The 27,462-nt window shown below is 43.8% G+C and overlaps 1 protein-coding gene across 1 annotated transcript in view; it reads left to right on the top strand.

Annotated features, from left to right (window-relative positions):
• Positions 1 to 27,462, top strand: part of PPM1H (protein phosphatase, Mg2+/Mn2+ dependent 1H) — a 1,465,797-nt gene that overhangs the window by 1,372,518 nt on the left and 65,817 nt on the right. The window contains exon 7 of the mRNA XM_050748428.1: positions 17,165 to 17,283. Within this exon, the coding sequence (XP_050604385.1) occupies positions 17,165 to 17,283 (119 nt within the window). The remainder of the gene's footprint in view (positions 1 to 17,164; positions 17,284 to 27,462) is intronic.

Below are 27,462 nucleotides of genomic sequence, written 5' to 3'. Positions count from 1 at the left end.
TTCCATGGCCTGCTACTCACTTTAACTCAAACAGGGAACTTGGTCTGATTCCCATCGTGAGGAAGAATCTGCCGACATGGCAGCTCTAAGGTCTCTGCAGACACGCCACTACTTCATGCTCAGATATGAAGTCTTACAGGCCCTTTGGGAAAGGTGCAGGTGTCAGAAAATCTGTTTCTATCCTGAAAGTAAGTTCTCTATGTAGATTATTCTCTTTGGAATGAAATTATGAGCAGACTCAGTTTTCTGGGAAACAGAATAGACTCACTTCCTTGTCTTCAAATTCCAGGGGCAAGGGTATTAGGCTTAGAATCTCGGTTTAAAGTGACTCTGGTAATCATCCCAGGTGACTTTGGGGCAGATACCTCTAGGGACTAACCCTGTGGATCGTAGTTCTGTGGATGAACTATTTTCTTGCCAACTGGATTTCTTTGTAGACAACACAGCTAAAGTAGTGCCCATCTGCTCTTAGGAAAGAATTGATCCAGGCTACTCAAAAAGGACTTTGTTCGCGTCTCTGCATTTCAGTATGTGTGGTCAGGATTTAATTAATTTGGTTGATTTAGAAAGTAACTCTGCACTTTCCCTCCATTCCATGTCTGTGTTTTCGATCGTTTTATTCTATGAACTGTGTCGCTTTAACTACCTATTTGGTGTATAAGATAGCAGGAATCCAAAATTATTGTAAAAACAGTACTTCAGTCTTTCACCTACTGTTGCTTTCTAACCTTTGTGGTGGTGTCTTAAGCTGATAAACTTGCAACCACTACTAGGGAATCCAGGCTTCAGACCTCATTGTTTTCTTTGGTGGTCTAGGCCGGTGGAAGGGACCCCACCGCAGCCAACAGATCTTCATTCTGGCCCCAGCTGTGTTACCAGCTGGATAGTTTTGCACAAGTTTCTTAACCTTTCCTGACCTCGGTTTATCACTTGTGAAATGGAGAGCTAGATGATAGGGTCACCAAGGGCCTTTGAGCTGCAAGGGTCCCTCCAAGTAGAATTAATTACAGCTGGCCTTTCTGCCCCCTGTCTGACTTTGTCCACTCTATTCCACAAGGCTATCCAAGTGACCTTATTATGCACCTTGTCACTCCCCTGTCTAAAAGCCTTTGGCTCCCCACAATTTACAGGATGCAGACTGCCCTTCTTGGCCGTCCTGAAATCCTGGCCTCTGCCCACATCTCCAGTCCTATCTCAATCTTGCTACCACCACCACTGCCACCAGGCATCCCATGCTCTAGCCACAGAGAACTACCTTCCATTTCCAGGACATACCATGATTTCTCTGATCTCTCACCCCCATGCCTTTGGAAGTGTGGTCTGCCTGGATGGCCTTGTCTTCCTTCTCTGTCAGGAAAACTCCTTTTCATTCTTTGAGACCCTAGCACAAATGTCACTTCTTCTGCAAAGTGTCCCCTAATCCTCCTAGGGAGTCAGTCCCCAGTGCTTGTACCACGGCATGCACATCCCTGTGGTGTGGCTCTCAGTGTATGGTGTTGCTTGTTCAGGTCTCTCCCTGTCTTCAGACTGAGTTCTAGAGGGCAGGCCACCTACCTTCGTCACCTCATATTGCCAGTATTCAACACAGCCCCTGGCACAGAGGAGATATGGAATCAGTATCTGTTTACTGAATAGAAGATTAAAAACAGGCGGAGCACAGTGGCTCACGCCTGTAGCACTTTGGAAGGCTAACGTGGGAGGATCGCTTGAGACCAGGAGTTCAAGACCAGTCTGAGCAACATGGCAAAATGCTGTCTCTACAAAACAAATCCAAAAAAAAAAAAATTAGCCAGGCGTGGTGGTGTGTGCCTGTAGTCCCAGCTACTCAGGAGGCTGAAGTGGGAGGATCTCTTGAGCCCAGGTGGCAGAGGTTGCAGTGAACCGAGACTGCACCACTGCACTCCTGGGGCAGCCGGGGTGACAGAGTTAGACCTTGTCTCTTTAAAAAAAAAAAAAGATTAAAAACAATATTCATATTGCCTTCTAGATTATTACCAAACAGTCCTTTCTCTTCTGTGCTCCACCCAAACATTTCACAGCAGGGTATGAAGTCTTTGCCTCCCTTGCCTCTATGATCCCCTATCTTCATCACCTCCCATTGTGTTTTTGTTTCTTGTTTTGAGACAGGGTCTCACTCTGTCGTTCAGTCTAGATTGTAGTAGCACAACCATGGCTTACTGTGGCCTCAACGTTCTAGGCCCAAGCAATCCTCATACCTCAGCCTCCGTTTAGCTAGGACTACAGGTGCGCCACCATGCCTGGCTAATTAGTTTTTTCTTTTGTAGAGATGGGGGTCTCACCATGTTGCCAGGGCTGGTCTTAAACTCCTGGGCTGCAACAGTCCTCTCACCTCAGCCTCCCAAATTGCTGGGGGTTATAAGCGTGAGCCACCATGCACAGCCCACCTCCTGCTCTTTACTGAAACCCATTCCCTATTCAGGTTGCTGTTTTCCTATGACAGGCAATGAATAATAAGTTAACTTTTTGCACTTTCTGTTTTAAAATGATTTCATCTTTTCATGTTACAAGAATGGACCTGGGAGGTTAACTTGGTTGGGGGAAGTATAGGAATGCTGACATTTTCAGATTCCCAAATGTCAGTAGTATATTTCGGGATGGCTGAAATAAGATGCATGTGGCTTCAGATCTCAGCTTTGTCACGTAAGTGTATGTAATTTCCGCAGGGAACTTCAATGACTCCCTATTTCTTCATCAGTAATGGGATAGAAAACTTCAGAAGGCCGTGTAAGGACTAACACATGCCTACTGTTTTGTGACACACAGTACTACTCATTGAGCTATTGTTTGAGGAATTAAAGTCTTACCACTACAAACCTGTCTTCATCTGTTTGGGCTGCTGTAGCAAAATACCATAAACTGGGTAGTTGATAAACAACAGAATTAATTTCTCACAGATTTGGAGGCTGGGAAGTCTAACATCAAGGTGCTGGTAGAGTCAAGGTCTGGTGAGGGCTCTACTTCCTGGTTTGTAGACGACCATCTTTTTTTTAAAAAAAAAACAAAAAACAAAAAACTTCACGTGGCAGAAGGAACAAGAATGATCCCTGGAGCCTCTTTCTTTTTTTTTTTTTTTTTGAGATGGAGTCTCGCTCTGTCTCCCAGGCTGGAGTGCAGTGGCCAGATCTTAGCTCACTGCAAGCTCTGCCTCCTGGGTTCATGCCATTCTCCTGCCTTAGCCTCCCGAGTAGCTGGGACTACAGGCACCCACCACCAGGCCCGGCTAATTTTTTGTATTTTTAGTAGAGATGGGGTTTCACCATGAGCCACCATGCCCAGCCTTGGAGCCTCTTTTATAAGGGCACTAATCCCATTTATGAGGGCTCTACCCTCATGACCTAATCAGTCCCCAAAGGCCCCACATCTAAATACCATCACACTGGGGATCTGGCTTCAACATGTGAGTTTTAGGGAGATACATTCAGTCTGTAGCAAAAATCCCACTGGCCTGCAAACCAGGATAATTTTTTTCTTGTTTTTATTTAAGAGCCATTTCTAACATTGCTAAGATTAATGCATAATTTGGTGTCGCTCTTGAACACTCAGTGTGGACACTATTAATTCACAGAACCGAATCTAATGTCTGAATTTTTAAAAGGTGAGAATGCTGTCCATATCCTTTTTAATCCTTACTCCTAAATCAAATGGGTTGCTCCAGTTTATAACTAAAAACATTTCTCCTCAGACATCAGGAGTTTAAATGATCAGAACATAAAATACCCTGAGTTAGAATACTCATAGCATAAAATAATCTAATGGTGAAATCTTTATGGTAAAATATTTGAGGGAATTAGAGATTAACAGTGTAAAATCTTGAAAATAGTATTGGCCAGGCACAGTGGCTCACACCTGTAATCCTAGCACTTTGAGAGGCCAAGGTGGGCAGATCACGAGGTCAGGAGTTCGAGACCAGCCTGGCCAACATGGTGAAACCCCGTCTCTACTAAAAATACCAAAAAAATTTAGCTGGGTGTGGTGGCATGCACCTGTAATCCCCGCTACTCAAGAGGCTGAGGCAGGAGAATTGCTTGAACCCGGGAGGCGGAGGTTGCAGTAAGCCAAGATCGTGCCACCGCAACTCCAGCCTGGGCAACAGAGCAAGACTCTACCTTGGTGGGGAGAGGAGTGGAGAAAATAGTATCAACTTTGAGAGGAAAATAGGAGTGTGATGTGGATTTCTCCCAGCCCAGCCCAGTCATGAGTCATGTGACCTCTAGCTTCCCCTCATACTATGTCTCTGAATCTCCTTTCTTCCTGAATGAAATGGGTAGCAATACTTCCTTTCAGGTACTCATAGCATGCTCAGAAATTAAAATGAAAAGTAATTGCATGGTAATATAAAATGCAGTATACTGTGTTATAATTTTAAATGCATGTAACCCTACTGATTCATTATTTTAAACATTCATTCCCTTGACTGATTACAAAATAGTTCAGTACAATGATAGTTGTATCATCTTCTTTATGGGGCCTCACCAGTTAGTAGTCACTGAAAAATAAAGTGTATTCTTTCTTCTTAGGCCAAATCAAATTTTATTTTTAGGGTATATGAAGAAACATCTATGATAGAGTCATTAAAACTTCTGGGTCCCTAGCCACTTGAATTGAACAGATGTCTGCAGTCCGGGTCTGTTTGACTTGTAGAAATGGTTAATGCTTTTCTTGCTAGTGGAAAAGGTGATCAGAGTCCTTTCTACATGAAGCATTTTGATCCACATCGAAGAGGAATGTTCAGTGTTCTTGGTATGCACAGTCTGGACATTTGGGGATTATAGAACTGGAAGCAGATTACAAGATGATGGATGTGGCAGGCACATTAATTTTGTTTGGTCTTGCATTCTGACCTCAGAGGGCCCTTCATGCGGCTCTCTGGGTAATGTGAACTTTGTTTCATAGATTCCCAGGCAGGGTGATTAATTGAGCAGGCTTGAGGGTTTGACGTGTTCACACGGAATGTGGCAGGTGTGTGATGAGGAGTTCAAGGGACGGGCACTCCTGCCCCAGTGCCAGGGAGAGCTGATGATCCTCAGTCGTGACTAACCTTTGCTCTTCTGTTGCTGGGTTTTGTTTCTAATGTTTCCAGGGTGGTTGAAATAAAATATTTAAGGGGCTTCACCAAGCAGGACAGAATGTTTTGGTAGAGTCAAGGCTCCGATAGGAGGGAAGGGGCTCTGGTTGATGGACATTTCACAACAGATTGTACTGCTCTGATGCTGTGACCCCAAGGAAATCACCCCTACCTTTGCTTCAGGTCACAGCCAGAAATGGATTTCCCTCAGGAGACCTCCAAAGCCCTGAGGTATGAGAGTGATAGTTTTCCCTCCATTCTGCCGAGACATATTTATAAACGCTGATTTGATTACATTAAGATGTGCCGGTGTCATCATATCTTCAAATAACGTCCTTCTGTCCTTGCAGAATAATCCAAGTTTGCAGCTGTTTTTCATCAAGGGCAATGTATAGAAGAGATGAACATGGGTTTCAAGTACACATTTGATGAACACAATCTGAGGTGATTTCTTGTGATGTCCTTGGAACTACCCCCAGCTCTCAACGCCGAGCCGGGTTCTGTTTGTCTGCTGTTTCCCTGGTGCTGCTTGGCTCTCTGGGATTTTTCCTGCTCAAGAATTATCTCCAGAGAAGTATTCCTTAAGCCTGAACCTGCTGTGAAGACAGGAGGCTATAACTGGGGAGGTTCAAGTGTGCTGGTGGGTCAAAATGACAGGTACATCACCTTGTCATCCCACCTAACCTTGAGAGCAGGTGGCTAAACCCGGCAAGCCTGGCTTTATTCAAAAAGAGACAGTTCCCCATCTCCCTGCTTTGCTCCTTAGGAGAATGTCTGAGTCATTTAAAAAATCCACTCCAGTCCCACCTCCTTCCTCATTTAACCCCCTTTAGTAAAACGGCATATGAGGTTCAAATTTTCTCATTATAAAATGGCAAACTAAAAGCTATTGTGGCATTTTTTTCTATTTACAGTAGGTTCCCTGGATCATGTAGAAATTTAAATGTGAACTTCTCTTAAAATCTTCATAAACGAGGCAGAATTTTATTCATATTCAGTTCTGTAATAGTTTATACATACAAACTCGGTTCTTGTTACTTTGAGATTTTTGACAACAAATTAAGACCCAGAGTTCTTTATGAAAGAATCCAACCTATACATATTTGGATCTCAGCCATTTCACATTGTTTCTTCATTTTTTTTAACCCAAACCAAGCTATTCTATTCCTGCACTGTAAATCAGGCAGCCAGCCTTGGCTCTGGAAAAGCTGTCTCATTTGACTGTTAGCGTGACTGTTAGTGATCACCAGTGGCTTGGCTGACATTATTCATTTCATTTCATTCTTGACCTTAGACTTTCTATCTTGATAAATCATCTTGAATTGCAAGGCTTCCAATCTGCTTCTCATATAATCTGATGAGATTTTCCCCCTCTAAGGGCAAGAAAAAGGAGAGATTACTCAATTTAAAAAAAAAAAAAGATTTGTATTATGCACGGAAAATTCTCATTTCGATTACTTTCTCTCAAATGCTGTGAAGTCTGAACATTTAAAAAATTAATTAATGTATAAGTTTTAGGTAGAGGATTCTAGTTTTTAGAGAACTTTACAAACTATTTTCTATCATGGAATCTGCCATCTCATTTATCTTATTTAGCATGAGTATTCTTATTTTCCACATTCTGCTGATGGGGTGGAAATTGGAACAACTCCTTTGAAAAAGAGTTTGGCAGTCTCCCTAAAGTTGAAAGTGCTGTGGTCCAGCAGTGTTACTCCTAAGTGTGTACCTAACAGAAATGTGTACGAATGTTTACCAAAAGACCAGAGCGTGCATAGCAGCACTGTTTGTAATAGCTTAAATGGGAAACTATCTGAATGCCCTTGGAGACTAGAATGGGTAAATAAATAATGAAATAGTCACAGGATGGAATTAACGTACAGCACGGAGAATAAGCAAGTTGCAATTACACACAGCGTGTGTAATTTCGCAGACTTAATACCTAGCAAACAGGGCATTCTGTAGGATTTCAGATGAAGCACAGAGACAGGGCCAGTCTTGAAGTCGGAGTAGTGCCCCTTTGGGGCTGTGGCAGTGATTGGGTGGGTTCCTGATGATGGGGCGCTGGTCCCAGGGTGCTGTTAATGTTCTGTTTCTTGATCTGGATGCCAGCTACCCAGGTGTGTTCAATTTGTGAAACTCCATCAGCTTGTATGCATATGAGAAGAGCACTTTACCACATATAATTCACTGAAAAGTTTCAGTAGTTTCGCTTTATTTAACTCTATGTATCCTTTCTTTAACTGCACATTACCCTTTGCAGGAGGGGCCATCTTTGGTGCCGATGTCTGCACTCCTGCCTCCTCTCTGCCCCACTCTCTTCTCTCCTAGGAGTACCTTCAGGTGCCGTGCTGTCTCCCACTTCCCTGCCTTTGCTGTGGCCACACTTGCCCCCAGAGCTCTTGCCTGACCAACTCTTAAGCTCTTTTGCAGATTCTCTCTGATCCTCTTCAGTATGTGACCCACTCCGTTCCTTAGTCCCTGCGAATGGCTCCATTTCTGCCTGTAAGCTGTCCTCAGCCTCCCTCACTGGTGTGTGTAAGCTCTGAGCAGAGGGGCCTCTTTTTGTGTTCTTTGAGCCCCAAACCCTTAGCCCCTGATACTTAGCCTATGTAAGGGCTGAAATGTTAAGTTGCGTGAATTCCTTTGTCTGGATACCCAAAGCCCTGGGACAGTCTCCTTGGCTGACACTACTCACTGGCCAGCTGACCACAAAGCAACAGGAAAAAAAAATGATAAAAAGGAGGAAGAAAATGAGGAAGCATTTTGTATTCCCTAGCATGCAATTTGGAGTAACCTCAAAGCCCCATCTTTGTGTCCACTGGAAGGCTGGTGCTCCGCCCTCCGCTGGAGCCCCGGTCACCTTAGACTCTCCCATAACCAGGTCTAGTTTCCCTCCCTGGGGTCTGAGTTCCCTGCTTTTAGCTACTCTTTTCTCCTTGCCCTGCTGAGGTGCTCAAAACTCTCCCTGAGCCCAGGAAGGTGGAGCTGGGGGCCATGTGCTCTAGAGTGAGACAGCCTTGGGTTCAGGTTGCTCACCTGCTCTAGACTTCTGGCCTCCATCTTCCCTAGTGAGAGGCTTACTGGAAGGTTCTGGAAGGTGCCTTTTCTTCAGACTTGTTCCCTCCTGTTATGCCTCCATCCGTCAGGTACTCAAAGACTTTCTTTGGGATGGAGTTGTTGTATTTTTCCACAGTGCAAACTCATCTCCCTTCTCTTCCTTTGAAACCAGTTTCTGCTCAGGACTAGAGAGGAGAGTGGCCGTAAAAAGACATCCAATTCCCCTATTCCAACTCTGGTGTCCTGCCCTGACACAGTCGGTTATTCCAGCATCCTTTCCTGAGAGGTGTCCTTGTTCCTGGCCAGATATAACCATGTTTGTAAGTTTTCTTTTTTTAGCTGCTCAGATCACTAAGTGACGAGGATATGTCCTATTCTCTTTTTAACAAACCTGTGCTCTTTGGAGTCCCTAAGAGTCTTGGTTACCTGCCTTTGGTCTTGCTAGGGCAGAGGTTATCAAGCTTTCTCCCCCAGGTGATATTTGTGGCACACACACGAATTTGGTGTATACCTCCACCCTCTCCCCTCATTTAGTAGCATTCTGTTGTGTTTCCTTGAAGGAAAACCTCAAAATTTAGGATTAAAATGGAGGTACAAGAAGAGATCCCTTTTTTCTTTTTTATCGCAGGGTGGGCTGATACACTTTAAATTGCATTTTAAGTTTGGGCGTGGTGGCTCATGCCTGTAATCCCAGCACTTTGGGAGACCAAGGCAGGTGGATCACCTGAGGTCAGGAGGTTAAGACCAGCCCGGCCAACATGGTGAAACCCCGTCTTTACTAAAGATACGAAAATTAGCCAGGCATGGTGGCACATGCCTGTAGTCCCAGCTACTAAGGAGGCTGAGGTGGGAGAATCACTTGAACCCAGGAGGCTGACATTGCAGTGGGCCAGGATTGCATCACTGCACTCCAGCCTGGGCAACAGAGTGAGAATCCATCTCAAAAAAATAATAATAATAATAATAATTGCATTTTAATATCAACTGCTAATTTATAGGTTTCTCATCTGCAGGCTTATTAAGTAAAGAAGAGACATAGCGTTATTATTTAGATATTCTTAGGATTTATAAAATAACATTACGGGGTTTTAAAAACTACATGCAGCCATACATATGTATATTTATGGGAAGACATCTATCAATTTATAAGAAGCTAACTAAATCCAAACTACGTGGGTCCAGGATGGTTTTTATACAATATGGGCCTCAGTTTTAACTTTTTCAAAAGATTGAAGGCTGTGTTATTTTATAGTTTAAATAATCACTAAGTTGTGATTGTGTAGAGCAGGTCAGAATGTTCTGCATTCATTCTTCTAGCAAATACTTATTTAGCGCCTTTACTATGTTGGGTGCTATGCTAGGCACTGGAGTGTAGCTAAGATTTTAATAATGATGAACACATGGCTGGGCATGGTGGCTCATGCCTCTAATCCCAGCACTTTGGGAGGCTGAGGCAGGCGGATCACCTAAGACCAGGAGATCGAGACCAGCCTGGTCAACACGGCAAAATCCTATCTCTACTAAAAATACAAAAATCAGCTGGACATGGTGGTATGCACCTGTAATCCCAGCTGCTCAGGAGGCTGAGGCAGGAGAATTGCTTGAACCCGGGAGGCAGAGGTTGCAGTGAGCTGAGATCACACCACTGCACTCTAGCCTGGGCAACAGAGCAAGACTCTGTCTCAAAAAATAAAAATGAAAAAATAAAAATGATGAACACATTTAAGTGTAGCTGGTATTCTCATATACCCAATGGCTTATATGACTAACTTATGTCACTATACAGATGTTTCTAACGTAAATAAATCCAAATAACATCACCAAAGAGAAAAGGTCAGAATGTATCCAGCATATCAGATAAATAAGGAATGTTTAGGAGACTATCCAGAATTTTTATTTTGCAGACAGAAGTGGGATGTTAATGTGAGTTTGCCCCTCTTGGATTTGGTCCACAATTTTAATAGACCAGCATCCCTATGAAATGTGGCTTGAGAAGGGGCATTAATCATGTATATGTATTTATGAACTGCTCAATTATGGACAATGGGGAGTAAACCATACCAAAATTGTCCATGCATCTTGTAAGTTTAAAGTTAGGAAATCAACCGGGCATGGTGGTTCACACCTGTAATCCCAGCACTTTGGGAGGCCGAGGCAGGTGAATCACCTGAGGTTAGGAGTTCTAGACCAGCCTGGTCAACATAGTGAAACCCTGTCTCTACTAAAAATAGAAAAATTTGCTGGGCATGGTGGTGTGCACCTGTAACCCTAACTACTCGGGAGGCTGAGGCAGGAGAATCGCTTGAACCCAGGAGGCGGAGGTTTCAGTGAGCCAAGATTGCGCCCTTGCACTCCAGCCTGAGTGACAAGAGTGAAACTTTGTCTCAAAGAAAAAAGTCAGGAAATTATTAGCAAACTGTCAAATTCCTGCCCCAACACTTTACAGACTTTGGGCTTATTGCTTATGGTAAATTCAAAGTGAAATCATTTTAAAGACTCAGGACTCCAGAATGCTGACTTGCACAATGCTTCCAGAGGCACAGACCAGTACAAATGAAGTAATTCTAGCCAGTCATGGTCACCTGAATTCTGGGCAGGCCCTAAGAACTTTCCAAATCCCCAAGTTGTTTGGCCACTCTGCTTTTGCCGACAAAACATATCTGTGCTGGCCTGATGGGAATCTGCAGCTTCCACATCCCCACGTTGGAGCCAGGTCCCTGCCCTGGTTGCCTCTTCTCCAGAATTTTGACTTTCCCTAAAATTATTAGAACAAGAAGCAGTAACGCTTTTCTCAACAATCTTTTAAAACTTGCTTTAAACACTGGGTTCTCAAAAAACTAATTTTTAGAGGGTTTTCTTTTCAAATGGAAGTAATCTGTGTCCAATGGTCAAAATATCCATGATTATGGGTACATTAAAAAGAAAACCCTCAGATAACCTTTTTTAATATTTTGATGACTGTACATGTGTAAACATGTGTGCATATAAGACTATATATATAGACTTTTATGAGTGCACAAAAAGATAGACTAACAAGCATAAATGTTTTCCTCTGAAAATCAACAGGTTTTTACAAATTGTGTGCAGCCATGTATTTTAGCATCTCATTTTTCATTAAGCAACCATATGTTTGCTCTGTTTGTACCAAGTTCTTGAGATGAGTTCCTTTAACACCATTAACTCCATAGGGTTTGACATATGCAACAGCAGTAAGTATTGAATGTGCTGGTAAGGAAGTGGGCGGTGATTTTTTAAAAAAGAGAGAGTGGCAAAAATACATCACAGGTACACATGGTGTACTTATACATTATGTGGTAAGCATGATTATGACAGAAAATGAATCATGCCACCTGTGCTGTGTCAGTTAGCAAGAGGGAAGAAAAATTAGAAGGATGGAGAAATCTAAGAGTGTGGCATCAGTATCAGTTGGGGAGCAAGTATGACAGTATTTCCTCAGAACTAAGTCACCTGTTTGTTTGTTTTTTTAACATATCTGAATTTTATATTTGATTTTTGCTGCCAGCCAGGGGACAGACGTGACATGTCATCTCCTGGACATACGTGAACATCAAAAGGGCAGACACCTGCAGGGGTGGAAAAGATTTCCTCACCCATCACAAGGTCCCCCATAACAAAAGATAAGATAAACAAGAGAAAACCTTACAAATCTCTTTAATGCAAGTTTTACATGACACAGGAGACTTTATGAGAAATTGAAGACCTAAAGAAATAGGTAAACTTGTATATTTTTATGCTTAAGTTTGAGGAAGACTGGACAGTCATGGAGAAATATAATTGGATAAAATGGGTATGATCTAATGGGAACAAACTGGGGAGAATTTAGCAAGGCTCTTTGTTCAGATTCTTCTGTATCCCTGTGTCTTCAGAGTTAAAGATGTTTCTTTCCTCTGGATATGGGGAGGGCACCTCTGGAATGAGAATCCTGTGACCTGCTTCAGGGGAGAGGGACAAGGGGAAATTGAGAGACTTTCCCGTTTCTGCTGTCTCCTCGAATGCCAAGGTTCCATATTTTGGGGTAGAATGACCTGAATACCATCACACCAAACTTTTGTGGGATGGGTGTCCAGCAGCTTGGAAGAAAATCCTGCAGAGAAAAGTGAAGGGCTTGTTAAGCATCACTGGATCCAACTAATTGTGCAGAGGAGTTTGAGGAGGTGTGAATCAGACTTGTTTAGCCACATTCCTGAAGTGGGAGTCAGAAGTAAGCTGGCTCTAGATCATTGCAAAGCAGGCTTAAGAACTTCCGCACCCTTGGCTTTGAGGCTTCCAGTGCTGTGTGGATTATTTAAAAAATGCTGCGTCACTGTGCTCTCATGAAACACACAACACTTCTGTGTGGAAAATTATGAAAATTCATGATTTAGAGTTGAAAAATGATGAGAGCAGCTGGATTCTAAATGTAAAAGTTTTTGAAACCTTAGCCAACATACTTCACTTCTATATCCCTGATTAAATATGTCCAATAGATAATAAAAATGTGTCTAGGTCTCAGTTGTTACGAAAAGGATAAAATTAAAATTTGAAATGTGAAGAAAGAATTATATATATTTTAATTGGCATCTTTTTTTTATTTCCTAGAAGTAATAAAATGATGGTGCATCTAATGGCATATATGTTTGATGAAATATCATAGCCTGTTGTTATCCTGGGAGAAAGCAAGCAGTTTGTGGAAATCATGAAAGGCTCTGTGTGTGAAGGTGCCTCAGAGCGACACAATGTTTAAGACCCTTTCAAACCTGCACATCCTCAGAGGGAGAGGTTAGGTGGCCCCTGCAGTTATCAAAGCTGTTGAGGAGTTCCCAACTAACCCGCAGACATCTGCTTCAACAGATCTTCTGATACAGCCGCCCAGGCAAATGGATACCAGCCAAAAACAGCCCAAGTGTCCCTGGTTTAAAGCACCATCAAAGGGCCCACTCATCCTCCTGTTAGGAGGCAAAGAGCCTGAAATCTCCACACTTACCCTTGTATGGGGAGAAGAGATTTCTTACCCATTCATGGCTGATGCCCCTATAACAAAAGACAGATTAACAAGAGAAAAGCAAACAAATTGATTTAATATAAGCTTATGTCACACAGATGTCTTCAGAAATAAAGCCCCAAGGAGACAGGGCAAACTGTATTTTTAGGGACAGTCATACAGAAGTTTGATCAAAGGACAAAAGAGTGTGATCTAATGGTAATAAACTCAAGAGTAGGGGTATTTATCAAGGCCTGTTTGTTCAGCATCATCTTGGCATCCCTGTGTGATATTTCTTTCCTCTGGGTATGGTGCAGTGCCCCTCTGGAATCGGGTCTTAATGATCTGTTTTCAGGGGAAGGTCAGCTAGGTCTCATGGCTTGCTTTAGAGGAGGAGTAAGGGGAATTCTTCCTAGTTTCTATGGCCTGCTTCTAGTTTCCTCAAATGCCCAGGTACCACTATTTGAGGTAGTGTGTCCTGAACACGCATCACCTTCTTAGACACAGGGTTTGTTAAGAAATGTGCTCAGGAATGTCCTTTGGATTCTTACCTATTTGTTAATAATACATATGTAATGCCACATATCTGTATTTACACACACAGAGAGCCTTAGTCTGTTTGGTGCTGCTATAACAATACAACAGGCTGAGTAATTTATAAAGAACAAAATTTATCACAGTCCTGGGGTCTAGGAAGCCCCCAGGATCAAGACACCAGTATCTGGTAAGGGCTTTGTTGCTCCGTTTTCACATGGCAGAAGGGGGAAGGGCAAGAGAGTGAACTCCCTCTCACCAGCCCTTTTTCATAGCAGCATTAATTCACAAGGGCTCTACCTTCATGGCCTAAACACCACCCAAAAGGCCTGCCTCCCAACATTGTTGCATTAGGGGTTAAATTGCCAACACACGAATTTTAGGAGACACATTCAGACCATAACATGTCCATTTGTATACAGATGGTTCCCAACTGACTTTTTTTTTTTTTAAATCAGGGCAGCCTTCATTTTACAAAACAGAATGAAAGTGACGCTACCTTTTTTTAACTTTCTGATGTTGTGAAAGCAATATGCATTCAGTAGAAATCATACTTCAAATTGGTTTTGAATTTTGATATTTTCCCAGGCTAGGGATATGTGGTATGATACTCCCTTGTGATGCTGCGCAGTGGCAGTGAGCCAGCAGCTCCTAGTCAGCCACACAATCATGAGGGTAAACAACCTCCACTCTACAGTGGACTGTGTTGCCAGATGATTTTGCCCAACTGTACACTAATGTAAGTGTTCTGAGCACATTTAAGGTAGGCCAGGCTAAGCTCTGGTCAGTAGGCTAGTTGTATGAAATGCATTTTGACTTACAATATTTTCAGGTTCTGATGGGTTTATTGGGATGTAACCCCACTGTAAGCAGAGGAGCATCTGTATACATATGTATGTCTTCTACAAAGATCTGTGCATAGATGACCCAGCACTCACAAGTTCATGCACACACACATATTGTTTGAAGACCTACTTTTTTACACTTAACGCAACTCTGTGTCATTGCATATTCTCTATAGTGTCATTGTAAGTGACACCATAGAATTCTCTTGTTTGGGTTTAGGCTAGTTTATTTAATGAGTTATTCGTTCAATGATTTCTTCTAGTTATTTAATGTTATAAATGTCAGAGATATCCTTGTGCCCATACCGTGTGTGGCTCTGTGTGTGTGAGTTCTTTTAACAAGGTTTACTGATTCAGCCTCTGCATGGTCTAAGTGCAAAGGATCACAGGCCTCTTATGGCCCCTTTACTATCTTTTGTTAAAATGTGTGTGTAGGTTAAAGGTCCAACATATGGTTAGGATGAGGGTTATAACCATGATATTAAGCTCAGGCTCAAGATCCACTCAGTCTTGGGTGAATGACCTTGGGCTAGGTCTTAACCTCTCCAGGATGTAGTTTTCTCATTCGTCAATCGAGTCTATGACTGATGCTTTGTGAAATTGTTGGGGAGTAAGATCAGGTGTATCAAGTGTCTGGTATGGGGCTGGCACATGGTAACCCCTAAGCCCATGTTAGTCCAGCTTGGGTAGTGGGTCGTATTCATGCTGATACAATCTCAAAGTTCTGAAACATCATAAAGGGCTTATAACAGATGCTGCTGTCCATTGATCACTTATGCCTTTGTTCCTTAATTTTCACGGGTGGACCAAGATAAAAGAGGAATAAAATAGTATGTACCCAGTAGGCATGACTAGCTTCATGGGCCTGTGACTTGTGTGGTCGCACAGGGTGCTATGCTTAGTTTAATGCTCTGCTGTTCCAGTCTTGAAATTCTTAATTTTGAACACAGGCTTCCTCTTTCTGTTTTTCACTGGGCCCCACAAATGATGTAGCTAGTGTTGCCTGTAAGATTGTTAAGGCAGTCTTAGAGTGAAATGAGAACTCACAAAGCACTGAGTGTAGTACTCAGGATATAATAGGAATCAATAATCATTAGGTGACTATAATAATTTTTTGTAAGCAGAAACAACTAAGATAAGATATTAATAGACATTACATGAAAAGAGCAGTGTGAGGTATATAATTAATCTCATTTACAGATAAACTGAGGCCCAAGAAATTAAATAACCTGCTAAAACCACATTGCTTATGAAGGCAGAGCTTGGATTCACACCCAAATTCGTCTCACCCAAAGCACCACTGTTGACCTGACCTATTAAGTGTTAGTTGCCTTCATTCCTTCCCAGGAGAACCTCTCTGTAAAACCTTGTATTTAAGCTTACTTGATACCCATCAGTACCGCAAGCGTTACTCCCAGCAGGATTTTCAGAACCCCTCAGAGTGATCCAGAATGTCCGCCAGACCTGGAAACTGTTGAGGCTACAGCAAACGGGAAGCACAGTTCTCCTGCTCACCCTTAGTCACCCTGTCTCATCCCATCCTGTCCTGTCCCCAAGCCTGCCTAGAATTACTTGCTCAGAGTTCCATATCTGGGCATATATGACCAGCCCGGTGACAATATAGCTTGCTTCCTTTGGTTCCTGAAAAACTTAGCATCGGATGACTCATATCTAACTAATACCTCCAGACCTTCATGAGAATCAGTGGGAGATCCACTGGCATTGCGTCCTGGCAAAGTAGCTGTAGGAGATGCCTACGACCCATACACTGAGGACCTGACCATCTGCCTGGTGGCAGGGATCCCTTGCTTTCCTACAGTGCCAGGCTGTGATTTGCTCTGCCCACTCTTTTCCCTGCCAGAAAAGAGAGAAGATCCATTCCACCACACTGCTCAGAAGCAGGTGGACAGCTTCATGCGGGGAAGTTCTAGTGCAGGCCTGCTTGCGGTGTGTGGCCTCTGAGTAGAGAAGTTAATATGTGAGCATTGCATATGCTAGATTTGAATTTTGAATGTGACAATGAGACTGTTGTTTCAAAGCAATTCCCTAAGTGGCTGTTTGCTCAAGACTTTTGTAGTGTGAACAGAGATTTGGGGGAGGGGGAGAAGCCATCTGCTCCAGAATAGTCTTCGAATGACACGATCAAATGACTGCAGAGCAAACTGGAGGGAGTCCAACAGAAAGTTCCCGTCTGCTGCATCCAGCCCCAACCAGCACTCGAGCCATTGTGTTTATGTGAAAGCTCACACGCAGGTTTCAAAGGCAAGGCCGTGATAACCAGGAATGTGAGTGAGATGAGTGTGGAAAAGGCCACGTCAGGGGAGCTTTCTCACCCCGTATCTCACCAGTATACCATTTGAAAAACTAAAAAGCCAGGCTTTAGAGAGAAGCTCAGTCTTTTTTCCTGATGCCTTCAGCTATGCATTTGGTTACAATCAATGTATCAGATCAAATGAAAAAGTTGCATTCCTTTGTAAGTTCATTTTTATGTGCTCATCTTCTATCAGTGGTTAGACTCTGAAATCTATTTACTTAAAATATGAGGCAATTTTCTTGTTTTTAAAATATGGCCTGTCTCAATTTGCAAAGCATCCTTGATTCTTATTTTGTTTCTCTAAATATGTGTCTGTATGTGTTTTTTCTTTTTCTTTTTGCTATTAGGCATTCATGCAGCCTCACTTGCTGGGAAATGAGTTCACACATTTGGAGTTTCCAAGGAGAGTACAGAGAAAGGAGCTTGGAAAGAAGATGCTCTACAGGGACTTTAACATGACAGGCTGGTAAGAACATGCCTTCCTCCGCCTCGGCACCACACAGTGTGTGTGAAGGAAGCATCACCACCATAAAAAGCCACTTACACAGTTTGGATCAGGAAGCACAGCCAGAGACCTGGGTTTGTGGTGAAGGACAAGGGGCTACACCTGCCTCTGCTATTTTTGCTTAGGACCAAATCACAAGCCTTGGTTTGCCTCTCTGCTTCTTCGAGGCTCTCCTTGGGGACACTGGACCCCGTGAAACTGACCTGATTTCTCACTTCACATGCAGCAAACATTTGAGGGCTTTAAAAACACATGAAGCTTTATCTGTTTAGGTCAGGGTTATTAAAGAGGTAGAATGGCCAAAGGTTTATTGGCCAGACTGACTTGGGTTCAAATCCTGACTCTGATTTTTCTAAATGAGCAAAGTTGGCCAAATTGCTTAACCTCTAGAGCCCATTTTTCCATGGATAAAGTGATAAAAAGATATATCCTTTGAAGGTTCATTATCAAGGCTAAAGTTAATGAGCTATTCTCATTAATATCACATTCAAATTGAAATAAGAACTCTTGTCTAGGGGGTTCTCTTATTCCAAAAACACAGCTGTGTAAGCATCAAGACCATTTCTAGAATGGAGCAGTGGCTAAAGCTGACTAAGATCTCATCATTTCTTGTATCTGACTAACAGATATGATGATAAGTACTTACACTCTCTGGTTGATATAAGGATTAAATGAGAGTGCAGTGCCTGGCACTGTGTGGGTGAAGATTTGCTCTTGTGCCCTGGCGTCCTAACAAGCGAGCCTCCTGCCAGTCTGGAAGAACATATAAGAATGAGACAATGGACCCTTTCTTCCCCATATCTCCAACAGAGTTGAAGTAGATTTTCTTATCTCTTCCCCATTGACCAAAATAGCAATAGCAGATGGTCACAGCCCAAATTCCCATGGTGATGACTTGGCCAGGGATCTACCGCCAGGCTATATACTGTCTTCAGGGAACAAGTTGAGCTACCCAGGGAAGATAAGAGGCCAATCTAAGGGACTTCTGGTTGTCCTTTGCAAGCCAATAGAAGTTCCTCACCTGTATCCACTCTTCTTCCTCTACAACAAGGTTAGCAAACTATGACCTAAGAGTCAGATTCTGCCTACCCCACCTACTTCTATAAATAATTTTTTTAAATATAGCTATTCCCATTTGTTTGTTTGATCTGTGACTGCCTTCATTCACACTGCAACAGGGCAGTTAAGTAGTTGCATCAGAGACTGGTTCTCAAGCCTAAGAATTTACCCCTGCTCTAAAATATGAATGGATTTATCAGAAAGGGTTCACCTTTGCAGCTCTGAGTTCTGGGGTTTTGATGCCCCAGGGTCATCATACCAACCCTGACTAGGTTTTCTTGTAAATCCATTTTTATTTAGTTAGCAAAATCAGCACTTGTACAGGAAAAGTTTAAGGTGAGAGCTAGTGTAATTCAGCAAAGCATCATGGGGTTTAGTCTGGGAATTGTAGAATTTGGAAAGATGGAAGGTTAGGAACCCACATGGTTGTAAACACATGAAAAGAGTAGATCTAAAAGATATCGAGGAATATGACCAAATAGAAGAGGAGAGACTGTGAGAGACAGACGGGGCTGGTACTGAGGGAACATGATAGGGAAAATGGGATGCCAGACAAATTTAGATTTACTGGGAAGCTATGGGGTGCTCTTATATATTCCTAAGAAAGAGAATTAAATGAAAGCAATGTTTATGGAAGGCCATTCTAAGAGAAGTTGGAATGAAATTGACTAGGAGAGAAAGCAGATTCAGGTACCCAGAGAAAAACTATCATAGCAACATTTATGTGAGGTCTCAAGGACTAAATAGAGGGATAGAAGCAGAAAACACAGAAGGAACGAAAATGAATAAGAAACTAAATGATTTAGGCCAGGGGATAAAGGTAAGTCTTTGACAACACCAGTTGCCTATTTAAATGTGTCTCTTCAACAAGTCTGTAGTCTCCTTGAGGGGGACACCAGTGCCTAGTCCTGTGCCTGACACATAGTAGACAGGCAGCAATTACGTATTGGCTGAAAGGAAGAAAAGAAGTATAATTGACACAAGTGGGGAGGTCAATGTTGCAGACAGTCGTTGTGCACATTTAAAACAGATTGAGCTTGAGGCAAGGCTGTACCTATGTTCTTTCTATGCCAGAAAGGCAAATTAGAACTAAAGTAGTCAAAACAAATGGTAAATATCTGCCTAGGATTTTGTAATAAGGAAAAGTATCTTTGTTGCAGATGCTTAGTATTGATTCAAAGGGGGAGAAGAACAGCTCATTGTTACTAACTTTGAAAAGCACTCCTAATGAGATAATAGGCATCCTCACTTTAATGGGCAAGATGCTTTCAAAGGCTGTAAAGGTTCCACTCAAATGTCTCTTTGTAAGTAGAATGTGTGATGGGGTTAGTTTTTTTATGTTTCTTTCTCCAAACCCTGGAAGCTCTGTTTTTTGTTTGTTTGTTTGTCTTGTTTTGGTTTGGTTTGGTTTGGTTTTAGTGGCTTGTACATTTTAATATTTAGCAAATGTCTAAAGATTGTCCCGGTTTTATAATTTTTTTTAAAAAAATGTAGCTAAGTTCAGGGACTAGACTATATCCAACTTTATATGCACACAGTTACTTTCAGTCTTGCGTGCACACTTCCTCTTGTTCTCTTTCTCATTTTCTCTCTCTCTCTCTCTCTCTCTCTCTCTCTCTCTCTCTCTCTCTCTGCATTAGCATGGTCCTAAGCAGATAAACAGTCCACAAATGGGCTGTTTTTAATTGTATGGAACTTCACAGAAGGTACTGAATAATGAAGGAGCCACAACTGAGAATGGCTTTAGTCAGACGTGATTTGCTGATTTGTTTTCAGCCTAATTCCCCACACGGCTGTTGGCTCGCAACCTTGGCTACAAGCAGATTTATGTGCATCTTTGTGCATTTCCTACCTGTTCTGACTTTTGATTTGAAAATAGGACTTAAGGTGAAGAAAAGCCCTTTACATCTTTGTTAGAAGAACCTAAGAAATTGAAAACCAGTTTAGGCCAAGCACAGTGGCTCACACCTATAATCCCAGCATTTGGGGAGGCATAGGTGGTAGGATCAGTTGAGTCCAGGAATTTGAGGATGCAGTGAGTCAGAATCACGCCACTGCACTCCAGTCTGGGCAACAGAGCAAAACCGCATCTCTAAATAAGTAAATGAATCAATAAATCAATCATCCATTCAATTTAGACTACTGCCTACATAAAGCACCCCCACCCAACTTTAATGAATTCCTTTTTAAAATGTTTTTACCCTCTAACAGAAAGCCTTAGATCTAGCAGTTATTTTTTAGGACTTAAAGATGGGAGGCTGGGCATGGTGGCAGATGCCTATAATCCTGGCACTTTGAGAGGCCGAGATGGGAGGATCACTTGAGCCTGGGAGTTCAAGACCAGCCTGGACAACATAAGGAGACCCCATCTCTATAACAAATTTTTTAAATTAGCCAGGCATGGTGGCACATGCCTATGTTCTCAGCTCCTCGGGAGGCTGAGGTGGAAGGATTACTTGGGCCTGGAACCCATTTTTCTGAAACCTTCTCACAGGTAAAAGCTGTGAGAATCCTTGTAATAAAGGATTACTACTGCAAAGCTGTTTAATCCTTGTAGTAAATGCCTAGTTGTGGAATTTTTTTTCTTCTTCATCCCCCACTAATCATCATGATAATGGGGCTGACAATTACTGGAAGAGCTAAGGGCCAGACACTATGATGAGAGCTTTACCTGATTCCTCATACCTAACTCTTAGAACAGTCCTAGGAACTAGGTACATTTTACAGACGAGGAAACTGAGGCACAGAGCTAAGTTGCTCAAGGTTATAGAACTCGTAAAAGGAGAATGTGGGATATGGATCCAGGCAGTGTAACTTCAGAGTGTGTGGTGCTTACTAAGGTGCTGAATTGCCAGATGTGGAATGACTGCCCCTGACTCCCATTTTGCAGGTGAGCACATTGAGGCCTAGAGGTATTAGGCGGTTTGCGCAGCCTCCCCTGACGCAAACGTGTCAGAATAAGGACTAGAATCCAGGTTTCTGACTCTTTGTTGGGGTTCTTACACAAGGTGCCAGTCAGCTTTTCTTCAGGATAATTAGACATGATATAATTCCGTTTCGAGCTTCGGTGTACATTTAAGCAAGGGCTGTCTATCCACCAGGACCAGGACCGGTGTCTTGACGATCCTATAGGGTCAAGAGGATGGAATGAAGCATATTAGGAGCTGCTGAGGCCGTCACTTTTCTAGTCCCCAGTCTGACCCTGTAGAGCATTGGTCAAATTAAACTGATGCTTCACACTTCTCACTAAGAGCCTGTGTCATTTGGGGGTGGGGGTTCTGGGGGAAGATCCCAAAAGAACCAGTTCTTAGAAAACTTGCCTGCTCAAATTAGAGGAGCATCGCGCCGGCACTCAGTGGTGTGTCTGCCGCAGGAGGAAGTGTGGGAGAGGATGTCAGCTCTGGGAAGCCTTGTCTCATAATTAAGAATGAGTCTGTTGCCTCTTTATGGGGATCCTTTTTTTTCCCACCCTCGTGCTTTCTCAGAGACTGTGGAGCAGCTTGGCAGGCCCAAATTGTTTTGAGGACAAAAGGTTATTGTCACCAGGACCTTCATAATGCAGTTGGCCTCTTCCCTGGCTCCCCCACCTCCCCTTCCCCCTCTCCTCAGATAGTTTGCACAGTGGTTTGATTTACAAAGCCGCTCTCTTCGCAGTGCCCCCAGCGCTGAGTTCATTCCTGATGGAGTCTTCCCTTGCTCTCCCTATCACCCCTTTGGCTCTCACCTCCTGTGCATGGTGTCATTGGTCCCGGTGCCAGAATCCTCACGCTGGGGGCCATCCTCCCCGTCCCTTTGTGTTGAGCTGCTGTTGCAGGATGCACACTGTAGCTGGCATTGTGTTGCCTTGAGAGCAGTGTATCCTGACCCGCAGCCCTCTGAGATGTCTCAGGCTGTAATTTACTGGCGAGTGTCTGTGTTACCGAGCTGAAACAGCAGTTTCTCACAGCTGGCTTTGTGGCACCAAGTCTCTGCTCCTGTGACCGCTAGCTATTTCGCTTTCTCAAGTAGGACCAGCGTACTTTGTGCCATGTCCAGCCACATGGGGTGGCAAGCAAGCCAGGGACCCAGAAGGACATGTGTGTGGGAGGGGGCTGAAACCTCACCCATGGCGCCAGGCCAGATTCTCCGGCAGCTGTTCCTGGGCTGATGGGATTTGTAGAGAGAGCAAGGGCCAAAGAAGAAAAGTCCATCTTGTGAATGCTAGATTGCTTCCAGATGGTTCTGGTCATGAGCAAAGTATACCAGAATTCTTCCTTTAAGCAAAGCCTTTCTAACGCTATGATGGTCTTATTTCAGGGGCAGGCTGGACTGGTAACTTGAGATCACATGCTTGATTTGGTAAAGAGAGTCCTGTTTTGGTGATAGGCACCTTGCGTACTTTGCTCTGCCAAGCTTCTGGGGCCTTGGGTAAATCCTGGCCTAGGTCTCCCGCTTGTAAAATACTTCCTCTGACCATTGCTGCCAACCTGTAAGTGTGGTGGGGGCAGGGGTAGGCTTCGCTCTGCTTTTAGAGCTGCTGGAAAAGACAGATCCCATTAGAAAGATTCCAGAGATGGCAATGTTTTATTTTGTCCCTTAGAGCCCCTAATTTTTATAATTCTAACTTGATGATACATCACGATAATTTTCCCTCCTCTCTTTTCATTAAAACTATGAGCAAATAGGGGATTTTCCACTGGGAGCAGAGTGGAATCAGCTCGTTTTCTCCTTTCAGCACTTTCTGCTTTTATTGAGGCAAAGAAAACCTTTTCAGTTCTCTGTGCTCTCAAGCACTAGCTACATGTGGCCATTTCAATTAGTTAAAATTACATAAATTAAAAATGTATTTCCCAAGTTGCCCCAGCCGAATCTCAGTTGCTCAGGAACCACATGTGGCTAGTCGCTGCTGAACTGGACCATGCGGATATAGAACGTTTCCATCATCACGGAAAGTTCTACGGGATGGTGCTGTGGTCTACATTGTAGAAGAGCGTGGGTGTAGTTGGGAATGGGGTGGTGCAAGGAGCTCTCTGTAACTCAACATCCCAACAGCAAAGAGTTTTTTGGTTTTTTTTTTTTTTTTTTTTTTTTTTAAAGACAGGGTCTCACTCTGCCACCCAGGCTGGAAGGCGATCGCATGACCACAGCTCACTGCAGCCTCCACCTCCCAGGCTCAGGTGAGAAAGAGGGAAAAGTACCAACTTTGAATTTTTCAATTACTCTGTAAAACTTGAGTCAAGCCTCTTGAGTAGCTGGTACTATAGGTGTGTGACACCACACCCTGCTAATTTTTGTGTATTTTATAGAGACAGGGTTTTGCCATGTTACCCAGACTGGTCTCGAACTCCTGGGTTCAAGCAGTCCTCCTGCCTCAGCCTTCCAAAGTGCTGAGATTACAGGCATGAGCCACCGAACCTGGCAGCAAAGAGTTTTTTAAAAGCTGGGTACTGATAAGTGTGGACAGGGAATGGTGTAGCCACACCAGCCTCTGGTGCCTCTGCTGCCGGACTCTTGAGTCTGCAGACGGGTGGGCTTCACACCCCTTTTCTGATCCCCGGGGGCATCAGTCATTGTGCTTAGGAACACTCACCTCATAGCCAGTGGTCACTTTTGGGCCACCAAGAAGCTGCATCAAGCTGGCCAGACTAAAGAGAGACCCGTTTCATCGGCCCTAGTCAGTAGTGCACCTCCCCTCCCCAAGCAGCCCAGCAGCCTTCTTTCAGCTCTCTCAGCTGTCTCCTGGATGAGGACCAGCTGTTGGCACTGTTGTCCCTCTTGCTTTTCCTTTGATTTCTTGGGGAGTATCTCAGGCCCTGAGAATATGATTTAAAAGCAGCTTGGTTTCCAACCTTTTCCACTGTGTTTGGGGTGACCTTTATTCTCCATCTATAGCCTGGAGCTTGACTTGGGGAGGGGAGGCGCAGCCCCACAGCATCAGGCTTCTTACCAACAATCCAGATGCTTTCTGGAGAGAGAAACTCACTGGAGATAGTTCCACGCATGGTCTGGAGCTGCCAGGTTGGGTTTTACAAATATAGATACAGCTTCTATCTTATTCTTTATTGCTGTCTTCAATGCCCTCTGACAGTGCATTCAAGCAGGCTGACAAGGAAGTGGATGAGCAGATTGAGAAACGCCGCAGAATGCTTTATGAAGCCAACTCCAGAGTTGCACCCGCATTTAATATAAATTGATTTATTGAATCAAGCACAGAAGCCCTGTTACAGAAACCCCAGGCTTTATCCTCTTGAGGACCACCTAATAAAGCAGCCCCAACTGACACTCCTCATTAGCTTTTCCACAGATCCCAAGGCAGTTTTTAAAGGGACAGTGTCCCTCTTTTGGGCCCGAATTGATATGTTGGCCATGCCTGTGGGTCTAATTAGCTCGGCATTATTAGCCTTCCTTGGAAACCCTGCATTTTTGAACAGCTTGACTCTTGAGTTTTACAGAGTAATTGAAAAATTCAAACTCGGTACTTTTCCCTCTTTCTGCTTTTAATCACTCTTAACCCAGTCTTCGGAAATTTACCTACAGATGTCTCTGGCATTTGGGGGGCACAGAAGGCTCTCTCAGTCCCACCCCAGTGTAAATCCTGATGTTGCTGTCATGCCACAGACCTACCTTATGAGGAGACTTTTTATACTCACAAGAGAAATATGATATTTTAATTTTATAATTACTTCACAAGAAAGCAGGCCTGTCCCTAGTGAAACCTGGTATTCATTTCCTCTCAGCAACTTGTATTTTCATAATTTAATGATTACGGGCCACCTTGGCAGCAGTCTGATTGCTGAAAGCACTCTGAAAATCTGACCTTGTAGAGAAAGGGGCAGGGGGGATCATTTCAGAGAATTTTAACCCTAAACCTCAATAGATTATCCAGGATGCGGATAGGCTGGGGCAGGGACTAGGCACCTGAAAAGTCCCTGTGTTCCAAATTCCAGTGGGGCTGGAGTCCAAGTCAGAATGGGTCAGCCCCACACGGGGAGGGGCCTCTCCCGGGGCTTCCAGAGCTGAGATGATGAATGGTTATTTGCTATGTGCATGTTCTGCATCTTTTCAAGATTTGCAGCTCTAGCTGCAGGAGCAGCAGGGAAGAAAGCGGGCCCTGCTGCGTGCAGCACATCTCCTGACAGTGATGAATGACTCCCTGCTCCCTGCCCTCCTGCGCAGGAGGCCAGTGGAAGCTATGGGGTCTTTACGAATGGTTGCAAGCCAAGACAGACAGGCTTTGTCAGACCACAGGGAGGAGAAAGAAAAGAGATGCCCCCACCAGCTCGCTCCCTATTGATCATCACTCACCCTGCACACGCATGCACGCATGAATGCACTCACACACGTCTCTCTGCTTCAATGAGTAAAAGTTTATTGTCCTAAAGTGGCCAAACTACTTCCAAGCCTTTCTTCCCCACTCAGACCCTTCGAATACTCACAGCATTTATCTCTATTATCCACATACGTTTAAGCAGAGTGTGTGTACCGCGCGTCCCCTGTGACTGGTGTTTGGGGTTGTACAGTATGTATATGATGAGAACATAGCTACAAGTCATCTGGGGAAGTTTGGGGATGTCAAGTGCTTATAAAAATCTCTCTTAAAGTAGTGTCCTTTTAACCAAGAAGGGCCTGTAGACACTTCTCATATATTTGACAGACGTGTATTGTACACCTACTACACAGTAGATGTTGAGTAGCAGTTAAGAGCAAGGACGCTGGAGCCAGACTGCCTAGCTGGGCCAATCCCCACCTCAGATCATTTTGCCACTCTCAACTTGGCTTCCCCATTTGTAAAATGAAGCTAACAATGGTACTTGAGGCCAGGTGTAGTGGCTCACGCCTGTAATCCCAACACTTTGGGAGGCTGAAGCGGGTGGATCCTTTGTGGCCATGAGTTCAAGACCAGCCTGGGCAACATGGGGAGACCCTGTCTCTACAAAAAATACAAAAATTTTCTGGGGGTGGTGGCATGTGCCCATAGTCCCAGCTATCTGGGGGGCTGAGGTGGGCAGATCACTTGAGCCCAGGAAGTCAAGGCTGCAGGGAGCTGTGATCATACCGCTGCACTCCAGCCTGGGCAAAAGAACAAGATCCTATCTCAGACAAACAAACAAAACAGTACATGATAATAGTTGGGATATCATGGGTTAGTAAGGTTGAGTGCATTGAACAAAGCCTGGCATATAATAGTGCACGATGAGTGTCTAATACTATAATCATTAGCTATTATGGAGAGTGAAATGGTCAGCAAGAGCTGCTGCTGGCCTCAGGATGTTTACAATCTATTATTTGCTGAAATGCTGCCTCTGCAAGGTAGTGAGAAGCTAGAAAACAAAAAGACAAAGGAAGGCAGTTTTGAGAAGAAACTAAAGTCAGATCAGGTCTGCTGGCTGCCTCTGCCTAGCAGGTCTGTCCTGCAGCGTGGCAGATGAAGATGGGTTTGGCACAGAGAAGGTAGAGCTCTTGTCTGTCAGAAGAGGCACCATCAGTACAGTCAGGAAGCCCGTTGCCAGCCCCTCTGTCCCAGGCACTATATTTGATAGGATGTTTTTTGGTTTGGGGACTTGCTTATATTTGCCTCTGGCTTCTAGATGCTGGACTTTTTTTTTTTTTTTTTTTTTTTTAAAGAGACAGTCTCACTCCACTCTGTCGCCCAGGCTGGAGTGCAGTGGTATGATCTCAGCCCACTGCAACCTCCACCTCTCAGGTTCAAATGATTTTGATGCCTCAGCCTCCTGAGTAGCTGGGACTATAGGCGTGCACCAACATGCCGGGCTAATTTTTGTATTTTTAGTAGAGACAGGGTTTCACCATGTTGGCCTGGCTGGTCTGGAACTCCTGAGCTCAAGTGATCTGACCACCTTGGCCTCCCAAAGTGCTGGGATTACAGGTGTGAGCCACACCACACCCAGCTGATGCTGGACCTTTTAATGTACTCCTGTGGCCTTCCAAACCATACCCAAGAAACTGGGAGGGTCAAACCTGTCTGTGGTTAAAGCATGTCCTTGCACCGGAAGGATCTCATCAGATAGGACTATGTTAGCTTCAAAGAAATTGCCATGTGGCCAAAGACTGACTTTCTGGAATTTTTTTTTTTTTTTTTTT

This window comes from Macaca thibetana, chromosome 11 (assembly GCF_024542745.1).
Source record: "Macaca thibetana thibetana isolate TM-01 chromosome 11, ASM2454274v1, whole genome shotgun sequence".
Classification (NCBI taxonomy): Eukaryota; Metazoa; Chordata; class Mammalia; order Primates; family Cercopithecidae; genus Macaca; species Macaca thibetana.
Note: the sequence above shows the minus strand (reverse complement) of the source record. Positions and strands in the feature narration are given on the sequence as shown.